This window comes from Doryrhamphus excisus, chromosome 3 (assembly GCF_030265055.1).
Source record: "Doryrhamphus excisus isolate RoL2022-K1 chromosome 3, RoL_Dexc_1.0, whole genome shotgun sequence".
Taxonomy (NCBI): Eukaryota; Metazoa; Chordata; class Actinopteri; order Syngnathiformes; family Syngnathidae; genus Doryrhamphus; species Doryrhamphus excisus.
In genome coordinates this window covers 7,546,824-7,558,750 of record NC_080468.1, presented here as the reverse complement: position 1 = coordinate 7,558,750, position 11,927 = coordinate 7,546,824, and the positions used below count along the sequence as shown (strand labels likewise).

Below are 11,927 nucleotides of genomic sequence, written 5' to 3'. Positions count from 1 at the left end.
AAGTCCTTTTGAATTGAACTATTGCTGCCCTTTGCTTAAAACAAAATAAATATGTAATGTAAATAAATAAATGTAAATGTGTTCTACCACAATAACATTTTGAGCTTGTGATTTTATATTCCCAAGTCTTCAATACAACATTATAAAAGATTAAATGTACATCAAAAGTCTTTTTCAAAATTGACATTCCCATCTATGAAAGATGAGCTTTCCTCGTCTCACGCGGATAGGCCACCCAAGCCCCCCTGAGGGGAGGAGTTTCAGCCTTTGGGCTCTTTGGTATTTGCAGAAACAATAAAGCACCTGTCGGCTCATCAGAGGGATCGCAAGTACAGAGAAAAGAGACCTAAGCTTTGCTTAAATCATTTTGGACACAAAAAAAAACATTCATCTTGCCTTCAAGTCTGAAATGGAAACGACATGGAAACTTTTGATTTTCCTGACGATGAAACAGGTAAGCGATGATTGTCTCTGAAAACAAAGCAGCAAAATATAAAACAAGAACAACAATATGAGTGACTTGTAGTTTTGTGATCTTTACCGTCATAATCAATATTGCATAGCGGTGTGGTTGTGAACACAGGCTCTTTTGATTGTTACGGCTTTCAACAAGTGTGTGTGGCATGCACACCCTGGCCTCAATGGACAAATTCATTCCAACTTGAAAGAAATACCTGAAATGTGTGTTGAGTGAAAGCAATGTGGAGTCTGCTGCATCTCTTGTGGCCAGCACATAGTTTACTTCAGAATAATGCCCTTGAAAATCCTGCAAATGCAATGTATTACCAGTTTATTGATATGATTGTTTCTGTTATTTTCAGATATGCACTGCTGAAAATGGTAAAAAAAAAATTAAAAATCTTATTTTCTGACATAAAAACCTATCCTACACTGTTCCATGCTAAATGCAAATTTCCCTTCTATCTCTGATTCCTTCAGACATCACTTTCTCTGTGTTTACGGCCACATCCAAAAGTATGACCATGCAGTGGACGGGACATAGTGGCGCCACGTCCTACAAGATCACAGCGACACCAAAAACCTCTCCAGAGCGCTCGTTTTTTGTTCATTTCAGTGGTGACACTGTGATGGGCTCAGTCAACTCTCTGTCACCAAACACAGTGTACACCATGCACTTGGAGGCCATGGATGATGCCCTCAATGTGCTGAGTAGTGCAGAGACTGAAGAGTTGACAGGTCAGTGAACACAACCGTCGATTGATTATTATTGATTATTCAGGTACAAAAGCGGTATGACCTACCCATCTGGTCCTTATATATGGAAGTCTTCCGCGATGACTTGGGAGTATTTCTGTGGGAATTTATGATGTCTAAGGTTTAAGAGCGAGCCTCACGGTATTACAGCCTTTTTTGTACAAGGTTTTACTGAAACTAAGTGGCTTCCGTCTGATTGATTTTGTAAAGGTCCCATAAAATACTGTTTTTCAACAATTTCAGTCTTAGGTCCCACAATAATGTTTTGTACTATGTAGTAAGCCCTACTAGAACTTTGTATGTCTGTAGCTTTAATGCTAATGAGCTGTGTTTGTCTAGTGACAGCTATTACTGCTAGAACATCATCAAAAAGTCAATTTTGCATAGCAGGGGACCTATAAATGTTGTTAGAATGTTGTATTCTCATGTTAAACGATGCAAAATTTCAGATAATGAGGTTTGCACATTTGGAAGTGAGCCCTGAAAGACGTTTGGGATGGCTCTCAACACTCTATTTCAGAGATTTTTTTTAACACTGGCTTACTGTGATGTCACAGTGGGCCGGACTTAGTTATATGGGCATGCCCGGGTACAAGCTGTAGGCTTGCCCTCATCTCGCACTGCTGTTTATCAAAGATTGCACTGTGTTAGCATGGAGCAATGGCTTCCAGGAAATATTTGTTCAGTTTTGAGGGAACACTAGCTTGCCTAAAGAGGCAAACATCAGGCAGAAGTGGTTGGAGTTTCAGATTGCCGACCACCAAGAGAAAAATATGAGACTGCTTTGTGGACATGGGTGATACTGGATTGGATCTGCAAAACAGTTGCCGTAGCGCGAGCTGCAAGTAGCAATTTATCAGTGTCCTAAATAAACCCCTACACCGACAAAATTAGAAAGTTCGGTAGTAGTCTGGAAGTCCTTGGGAGGGCTCGGGAGTGTGACTAATCAAAGCGGAGTGGGCATGCGCGGAGGCAGGCCGTGGGTAGAATAAATTAAAACTGACCGTTTTGGAAAGCCAAGGAAATACAGCTGGAATAGGTGCAGATTATGGAAGATCTGGTAAGCTTTCTGTGGTGGTTTCAACTCAATACAAAGGGCCAAAAATGAGCATAATACTTCCTCTTTAAATGGATAAGCCTTTTGTCTGTTGTGCCCAGTAATTGGTCTACATCTGTCTACCTTTTTATTAAAGTCAGCTGGGATAGGCTCCAGCTCCCTGCAACCTAGCATGAATTGATGTAATTTGTTTAGTGTCTTAACTACATCCATCATGCAGCCCCAGAGGTACCCAGCATTGAGCAGGCCTACTCCAAGCACAGCGACAGCATCACTGTAGAGTTTGCAGAGGTTGTCGGGGCGACCAGCTACATCTTGAGGGCGGTGTCACAGAGCCACGATTTCTTCTCGGAGACCACGGTGAGCAGTTCCCCGGGCACCGTGATGAAGCTTCGTCCTTACACACACTACAAATTGAGCATCATATCTGTCAACGCGGGGGGGCGGAGCCAGCCATCGTACCCCACTACAGCCAGAACAGGTACTATAAGGCCTTGATTTGATTGTTGTTTAGATGTTTACCATGCATATTCTAATTGACTTTTAGCATGAAGACTACCTGTATTACTTATAGTTAAACATACTTTTCCAGCCTCTTTCACTTTTAAAACTTTTACAAGCAATTCTTACAAGCTAATCTGTGTACGAGAGACTGCTTATTTGTTGTTTCTTTAGGACAATAGCTTGTCTCACTCCGCCGGCCATAACAGTGTGCCATTTCACGTCTCATTGTGACCTTCTTGAAACTTTGCAGCTTATGCATAAGAGTAGAAACTGTATCCATCCTCTGCAATGTTAGCGTTTTCACAAAATGAAAAGAGAAACCATGAGAACAAGACACTGTCCACCCCCCGGGGGGGTACACAGTGAAATATAATCACAGGGATGCTAAATCTATGTTGCATCTCTTACAAAACAACATCGTTGGTGGGGTTCAATGTTTTAACGCCTATTTTGTTGTCAGTGGTGATGGCGCCCATGTTGAACTCCACCTCCCCTGATGATGACACCATCCTGGTCAGCTGGTCCCCCGTTGAATATGCTGTCCTCTACTCGCTCTGCGTCATCCAGCAAGGCTCCATCTCACGCGTCAAAGTCAACACCACGGACAACTCCGTTACCTTTGATGACCTTGAAGCAGGGACCACATATTGCATCAAAGGCACAGCTTGGGACCCTGAAGGCCGTGTCGGAGATGACCTAACCGTCTGCCAGATCACACGTGAGACGCCAAACGCCAAAAAATTGAATCTGCATCACTCTTGTAATTAACATTCCCTTGGATTTGACTTTCAGGTCCGCCAAGTCCAGATGTGATCCATGTTCAGGTGACTCAGGGCCGGTCCCTTGGCATCGCCGTGTACTGGGTGTTCGTACAGGGAGCCGAGGAGTACTTGGCTTGGACCACCAATGGCCAAAACTGTACCACCACAGCCAATAACTACTGTTACATCAGTGCTGTGACTTGTGGTCAGAATCACTCGGTCTCTGTCACAGCCTTCAACTCAGCTGGACCCAGCAACCCCTCGCCACCAGCTGACTACGTTACATGTGGGTGGAATATTAATAATATCATATCCAACACACAACACACACTATGTAAACCGCTGCTGGTGGCTCATTGGTCAAACAGTTTAGTCATATGTGAAATGCTATAAGAAAAAAAAAGGTAAAATCAACATCCATAAAAACATAACATTTGTCATGTTTACAGCTGAATAGAAGTGTTCAAAAGTTGAGCACTATTTTATTTTATTTTATTTTATTTTATTTTATTTTATTTTATTTTATTTTATTTTATTTTATTTTATTTTATTTTATTTTATTTTATTTTCATTCATTTTCTAACGCTTTTTCCTCACGAGGGTCGCGGGGGATGCTGGAGCCTATCCCAGCTGTCTTAGGGCGAGAGGTGGGGTACTGGTCGCCAGCCAATCACAGGGCACATATAGACAAACAACCATTCACACTCACATTCATACCTATGGACAATTTGGAGTGGCCAATTAACCTAGCATGTTTTTGGAATGTGGGAGGAAAACGGAGTACCTGGGAAAACGCTAACATTTTATTTTATTTTATTTTATTTTATTTTATTTTATTTTATTTTATTTTATTTTATTTTATTTTATTTTATTTTATTTTATTTTATTTTATTTTATTTTATTTTATTTTATTTGTTTCGGGTTTAGGGTTAGAGACTGTTTCAGATTTTGGCAGCATAAACCTGAAACGCAGCCTCACCATGTTCGTCCTGATTCTGGCATCCACAGGATACCAGTCCCTGAGCTTCTCAGAGCTTGAGACGGTTTATGGGGCTCTAACTCTAACTAAGTACAGAGATGTACTTTGGTTCAAGACCATGTCTCTGAGCGACAGGAAGCCAGTGCAGAGATCTAAGCACTGGACTAATAATATGGACATATTTTCTAGTCCTCATATCCAGAGCATCCAGCATTCTGTACTGCGTCTGTTTAGAGAGCCCAGTGAGAAGGTCGTTATCAGTAGTCTAGTCTGCTGGAGATAATGGATTAGTCTCTGGAAATCTGATTTAGACACTACTACCTTGATTTTGACAATGTTTTTTAGGTGGTATAAAATCGCTGTTCAGGTCTGATTCCATTATTATCTCTCGATTTTAAGTTTAATTTAAAGTTTAGATTGGTCCAACTTCTGACTGATGAAGATAAGTTAAGATATGCCTTTATTCGTCATATGCCTTTATAAGCAGTACAAAATACACAATATAGAAAAATAAACAATATAAACAACCCAAGTATGAACAAAATCAACAGTTTTTCCCCAAAGTTATATACAAATACAGTATGCAGATAATATGAAACGAGATGAGATATATGACCAGTCTATACACTATGAGATCTTGCTAGTGAGTTAATATGAGGCATTATAGAAATACTTCACATGGAAGTAATGGAATTAATGAATGGTGTCCCAAGGCTTGTGTTCATAAGTAATGTGAGAGTACTATGCGGAGCGAGCACTACACAAAGGCTGGACACATTCCGGTTAAACACGATACATTATGGGTATTTGAGAACATGACGGTGACATTTGTGGCCATTCTTACAAGTCTTTGTTGCCAGTTTTTTCTTATAGTTACGTATATAAATATATGTCGTCTAAATGTAAAGTGGCTCCAGATTGACTGCCACCACTCATAAACTTTCCTTCCTGTGTCAGACCCGTGTCCTCCAGACAACGTCTGGGTAGAGGAGCCGAATGCTGGGAACTGTTCAGTGATGTGGGATGAAGTACCCCTGGTGGAGTTCTATATGACCTTCATAAAGCGGGACGATGGTATCGAGAAGTTATGCAACACCACAGGAAGCAGCTGCCACTTTTTCTGCATGTGTGGTTACACCTACCTCACCAGCGTCTTCCCCTACAACCAGGCTGGATCCAGTCCCTATGCACATGTGCAGAACTACACCACCGGTAAGAACAAATGAAACAATGAATACATCAATAAGATAGCATTTTCTTTTTATTTGATTTATTTTTTCTGTATTCCTCAATATCGCCAACAGTTCCATGCTGCCCAGAGGACGTTTCCTTAGAATCAATTTCTACAGAAACCCTGGAGGTCACATGGTCACCGGTCAAAGGGGCGGAGCTTTACGAGACAACCGCAGTGCAGGCCGATGAAGCCATCCGCTGCAATGACACCGAGCCTTTGTGTGCACTCTCGGATTTGAGGTGCAACGCAATATACTCTGTGATTGTCACACCTTGCAGCGAATTACGAGGGTGCAACCGCACTTGTATGTCACACGCTCACGAGACAGGTATTGATGAGTCCCTGCAACACGCTTTGATTATTGTGTAAATGTTGGGAGACGAGCATTCAAATTGAGCTTTTTCCAATAACAAATCAAAGGCAAGGTCATGGTCAGAAAAGCAGTGATGTCATGTTATTATGTAAATCTGGGGTCTCAAACTCAATTTACTTGGGGGCCACTGGAGCTCGGGTCTGGGTGAAACTGGGCCCCATCAGGTTTTCCAAAAAAAAAAAAAAAAACGCATTTATTAAAAACAAAAACAATTAAAAAACTTCGCTTTGGTTCCAATTTTCTACAAGAAAAGCTCTGATAAAACATTCCACTGTTCTCAAATATCTTGCTTTTTATTTTTCTACACAAAATAAGATGAAAAATAAATGAACAAATCAAGTATAAAGAAAATCAATCAATCAGTAATAAATAAATATAATAATAATAATAAAACGGCAAATAATAAAAACTTAAGAAACCACATATAGTTGGTGGGTAGACAAATTATTTTTTTCAGATTAAAATGAACAAAGCATTATTAGAGCCCTGTAGACATGACAAAACACGACTATAGTCACATTTATACTCTTTTTATTTACAACATATTGCGCAACTGCAGGGTCTTGAGACACATGCTAACTCGTAAACTAGAGAGCTAGCGACCTAAACGGTTATTTCCTTTAAACTTAAATAGCCAAAAACGTACCACTTCCACACGGATAGGGAGGATAACTATTAATAGTTATTTAACCTTTAACATGAACATTAATCAAACGTAATAATTTTTTCTGGGTACATGATACCATACAGCATCCATATCAAACTTGCGCGGGCCGCACTAACATTAAACTTTCATATCAAGGCGGGGGCCTCAAAATAATGCCGCGTGTTTGAGACCCCTGATGTAAATGCTGCATTCAAGAATACTGGGAAGTCTGACATCTACATGTAAATGTATGTTGCTATATTGTCTTTTTGATTTTTTACAGTCTAATTAGCATACTGTCCATTATTTTTGAGTGTGTGCGTGTATGATCAACAAATCATTGTCAAACAATGTCTTGTGGTACGCTACTTATCCTACTTGATTAATTGAATTTCCTCTCTGTCTGCAGCTCCTTGTGCTCCAGACATTGTAAATATGACGCAGTCCAACCAATCATCATACAGAGTCCTACTGACAGCGCCCAACGACCAAAATACAAATTATACCGTCACTGCTGTTGGCCTCTACGACACCCACACTTGCCATGGAAGAAACAACTCCTGTGAGCTAATGGAGCTACCCTGTGGTTCGACTTATGAGGTCACAGCCGTGGCCACCAAAACTTCAGGAATGAGTCTAACCGGATACAGTAAAGTTTTAGAAACAGGTACTGCAAGGTGATGGATCACCAGTGATCCACTGTGATTACCACATTGTATCATTCCCAGGTCCTTGCTGCCCCGAGTCTATAAACGTGAACCAGGTCACACAGGCCGTGACCAATGTCACATGGTCAGTTGGGCACGGAGACCATTCTTTCATCGCCACGCTGACATCACCACGCGGACACGCCAAGTGTCACACTATGGACATGCATTGCTTGATGGGATGTATCACTTGCGGTACTAACTACAGCGTCACCCTGGAAGCCATCAGCAGCACTGGACACATGTCCGAGTGCAAATACCACGGCTTCTCATCAGGTGAGGACAAAATACTACTAACCATTACTGCATTATTGAAATACTCATGCTAAGACTACAATTGTAAGTACACTTGAGCATGACTGGCACTTTTGAACAGACCGAGGCAATCCACATCATTGACCAGGGGTCTCAAACTCAATTTACCTGGGGGCCACTGGAGCTAGGGTGGCCCCCAGGTAAAAAAAAAAAAAAAAAACACAAAAATATACAAACTTTTTCAGTGCTTTGGTTCCGATTTTCTACAAGAAAAGCTCTGATAAAACATTCCACTGTTCTCAAATATCTTACTTTTTATTTTTCTGCACAAAATAAGATGAAAAATAAATAAACAAATCAAAAATAAAGAAAATCAATCAATCAGTAATAAATAAATATAAAAATAATAATAAAACGGCAAATAATATAAACTTAAGAAACTACATATAGTTGGTGGGTAGACAAATTATTTTTTTCAGATTAAAATGAACAAAGCATTATTAGAGCCCTGTAGACATGACAAAACACGACTATAGTCACATTTATACTCTTTTTATTTACAACATATTGCGCAACTGCAGGGTCTTGAGACACATGCTAACTCACAAACTAGAGAGCTAGCGACCTAAACGGTAGCCTTCAAGTTATTTCCTTTAAATGTAAATAGCCAAAAACGTACCACTTCCACACGGATAGGGAGGATAACTATTAACAGTTATTTAACCTTTAACATGAACATTAATCAAACGTAATAATTTTTTCTGGGTACATGATACCATACAGCATCCATATCAAACTTGTGCGGGCCGCACTAACATTAAACTTTCATATCAAGGCGGGGGCCTCAAACTAGTGTCCTGCGGGCCACATTTGGCCCGCGGCCCGCATGTTTGAGACCCCTGTCATTGACTCGTCATCTTTTGTTTTGTTAGGTGCCTGCTGCCCGACCAACGTCAAGCTGTACCGCTGGGCCAACAATTCCCTCAGGGTCTACTGGCGTACATCCTGGAGCCCTCAGGTCCAGCAGCACGTGGTGGAGCTGTACGGAACTGTGGCCAACTACACGTGCCTGGCAGCTGCCAACAAGACATATTGCGACATCCAGGAGGAAACATGCGGGGATGTCTACAAGGTGGTGGCGGCACCCGTTGGAGCTGACGGCGTCAAAGTGAGCTTCTGTCAGCAGAGGACATACTCAGGTGAGCTGCATGGTGCGGACTAATACATCAAGCTGTTCAACGCTACGTTGCGTTTGAATATTGCTGTCATATCATGTGTTTTGTTTTTGAAAAATTCATTAATTTACTCATTCAATCCCAGCCATCCCTCCCAGTACTGGCCATTTTTTAATATTTATATAGACTTTGAGTTATATAGAGTTTATTTCTACCTTTTTTGTTCTTTAATAAACTGCAGTAGAACATAAGTAAGTTTCAGCAAAATATCAGTTCTCAACAAAACTAAAGCTTTTTGTGAAAAAAAAAACTAGCCATAACTGACACAAAATTAGCCATATATAATTAGCCAAAATATATAACGATGCCACAAGATAAACAACCAAAAATGGTTGTTTTACATGACAATAACAATTTATTAACAACTATAACACCATGAACTATTTCATTCATTCATTCATTTTCTACCGCTTGTCCTCACGAGGGTCGCGGGGGTGCTGGAGCCTATCCCAGCTGTCTTCAGGCGAGAGGCGGGGTACACCCTGGACTGGTCGCTGGCCAATCACAGGGCACATATAGACAAACAACCATTCACACTCACATTCATACCTATGGACAATTTGGAGTCGCCAATTAACCTAGCATGTTTTTGGAATGTGGGAGGAAACCGGAGTACCCGGAGAAAACCCATGCATGCACGAGGAGAACATGCAAACTCCACACAGAGATGGCTGAGGGTGGAATTGAACCCTGGTCTCCAAGCTGTGGGGTCTGCGCGGTAACCACTTGTCCGCCGTGCCGCCCACCATGAACTATTTACTATTTTCAAATTTAGATGTGGGCTGCACGGTGTGTTAGTGGTTAGGGGTAGTTAGCACGCAGGCCTCACAGCTAGGAAACCCGAGTTCGATTCCACCCTGGGCCATCTCTGTGTGGAGTTTGCATGTTCTCCCCGTGCATGCGTGGGTTTTCTCCGGGGATTCCGGTTTCCTCCCACATTCCAAAAACATGCTAGGTTAATTGGCGACTCCAAATTGTCAATAGGTATGAATGTGAGTGTGAATGGTTGTTTGTCTATATGTGCCCTGTGATTGGCTGGCGACCAGTCAACTTTGATGTCATTTACTGTGTAGATTTTTTGACGCAGCGGTCAAGGTTATGTTTTATAACATTTATTGACATATGTCCTGGCTGTTACAATTAACATGATAGATCTCTGAAGGGTGATGTCTCCTTCCAAGCCAGTGTACCAGTTTTAAGCTGTCATGTTAAGGTCCAATTACTACAAATTGTTTCTTTACATTTGGTCATTTTAATGTCCTCCTCAGTTCCCTGCAAAGGATTTAATGCTGCCCTCGGTAAGTGTCCTTAAAACCCAACATTGTACACTGTAAGCTTGTGAATAACACTCTATCTGTCTATCTGTTCAGTGATCTCTCGAGGGAGAAGAAGCATAAAATAAAGCGGGTGAGTTTCATGCGAATCAACTTTCGATGACTTGCGTAACAGCCTGAGACAAAGGCGGCTGATTGTTGCATGTGTGAAAGCAATTGATAAAGGTTAGCCACGTCCAATGGTGGCGCTTCCCAACTTGAGGCGTATCTTGTAACGCCATCACAGGCTTCCATACAGTCAAATGATTGTGTTCTCCTAACAATAGGAGTACATTTTAAAGGAGAACAAAGATACAGAGAATAATAACATAGAGGTGACTACTTCCCGTGTGTACCTGCGGGACGCCACCATAGAAACGTGGCAAAAAGAGACAGTGAACGTGACTCGGGGGGAAAAAGATGCAGGAACGTGACACATGATGTGTCACGATGTGACGAGAGCTGCTGGATGCAAATGCACTTTCACATACAATACGACATTAACGTTCATGTTTCTAACCCTCAGGGAGCCTCTTAGCGACACCCCAACATGGAGGAGGACGTTGTTTACGTCTACTGTGGACATCCAGCATAAGTGGATGAAATACTATACTCCTGTTTAGGAACGTTTTCTAGTGATGTTTACATAAAGACATGTACGACTGATTTATGCTGAATGTCAATATAAAGTCACTCAGAAATAAAGGTGCAGCTTAAAAATGATAACGTCACTTATATCAACGATCGATACGGGCGGCAATCGTGCTAGCCACGGGTGATCGCCGTATGTGATCAGCGTTGAAAGGCATTTATCGGCATATGCCCATTACATGATTTTTCACGTAAATTGTCCGATACTGATTGGTGGCCACTCCAGATCCTCCCACATTCCAAAAACATGCTAGGTTAATTGATGACTCCAAATTGTCCATAGGTATGAATGTGAGTGTGAATGGTTGTTTGTCTATATGTGCCCTGTGATTGGCTGGCGACCAGTCCAGGGTGTACCCCGCCTCTCGCCCGAAGACAGCTGGGATAGGCTCCAGCACCCCCGCGACCCTTGTGAGGATAAGCGGTAGAAAATGAATGAATGAATGATTGGTGGCCAGAGCATCCCTAGTATTTTTATAAACAAACATCCTTGTTAGCATCTGATTAGCTTGCCACTACATGGTAACGGGAACAGGAAGTCAGCTTCTATGTTAACACAAAACTTTGTATTTTTTACAACTATAATTTGACATGCATACAAGTAACCTTGAATGTTAATTTTCCCCTTTTACTCATCCTTGATATGTATTTTGAGTTGTTAAAACTATACTAACTATAAAAATGTGTGTAATGCAGATTTACGTAGAGTATTTAAAGGGAAAAATTCAGTCATATCTACACTAACTTTACATATAGACTCATTTATGTAACATTTATTTAAATGTGGACAAACTGTAGCAGTAACTGTACCCAACTGAGGTAACTGTGCTTAAAAAAATCCTATTCCGGAAGCTGAGAGACATATATCCCGTAACCCCCCCCCAAAAAAAAGGCTCAACTAATAAAAGTGGATCACAGTGGGCCTGGAGTCCTGTGGGTGATACATGTGATCAGGTTGCTGCACATAATTCATGGGTGTGGTTGCCTGCAGTTGACA

General features: G+C 41.3%; 1 protein-coding gene across 1 annotated transcript; it reads left to right on the top strand.

Annotated features, from left to right (window-relative positions):
- Positions 1-161: 161 nt before the first annotated feature.
- On the top strand, positions 162-11,927 carry fndc7a (fibronectin type III domain containing 7a). Its single transcript, XM_058069094.1, has 14 exons — positions 162-454; positions 822-840; positions 940-1,197; positions 2,493-2,753; positions 3,237-3,494; positions 3,569-3,823; positions 5,474-5,728; positions 5,821-6,078; positions 7,179-7,436; positions 7,498-7,752; positions 8,664-8,930; positions 10,235-10,264; positions 10,337-10,373; positions 10,806-11,927. Exons 1-13 carry the CDS (start codon positions 410-412, stop codon positions 10,366-10,368), a joined length of 2,451 nt encoding a protein of 816 aa, XP_057925077.1. The 5' UTR covers positions 162-409; the 3' UTR covers positions 10,369-10,373; positions 10,806-11,927.

What these genes read in the sequence shown, in the direction of transcription:
- fndc7a (XM_058069094.1), top strand. Translation starts at nt 410, where the DNA reads ATGGAAACGACATGGAAACTTTTGATTTTCCTGACGATGAAACAG. An exon ending in AACCGTCTGCCAGATCACAC is followed by an intron (nt 3,495 to 3,568) that starts GTGAGACGCCAA and finishes TTTGACTTTCAG; the next exon opens with GTCCGCCAAGTCCAGATGTG. An exon ending in CAGTAAAGTTTTAGAAACAG is followed by an intron (nt 7,437 to 7,497) that starts GTACTGCAAGGT and finishes TATCATTCCCAG; the next exon opens with GTCCTTGCTGCCCCGAGTCT.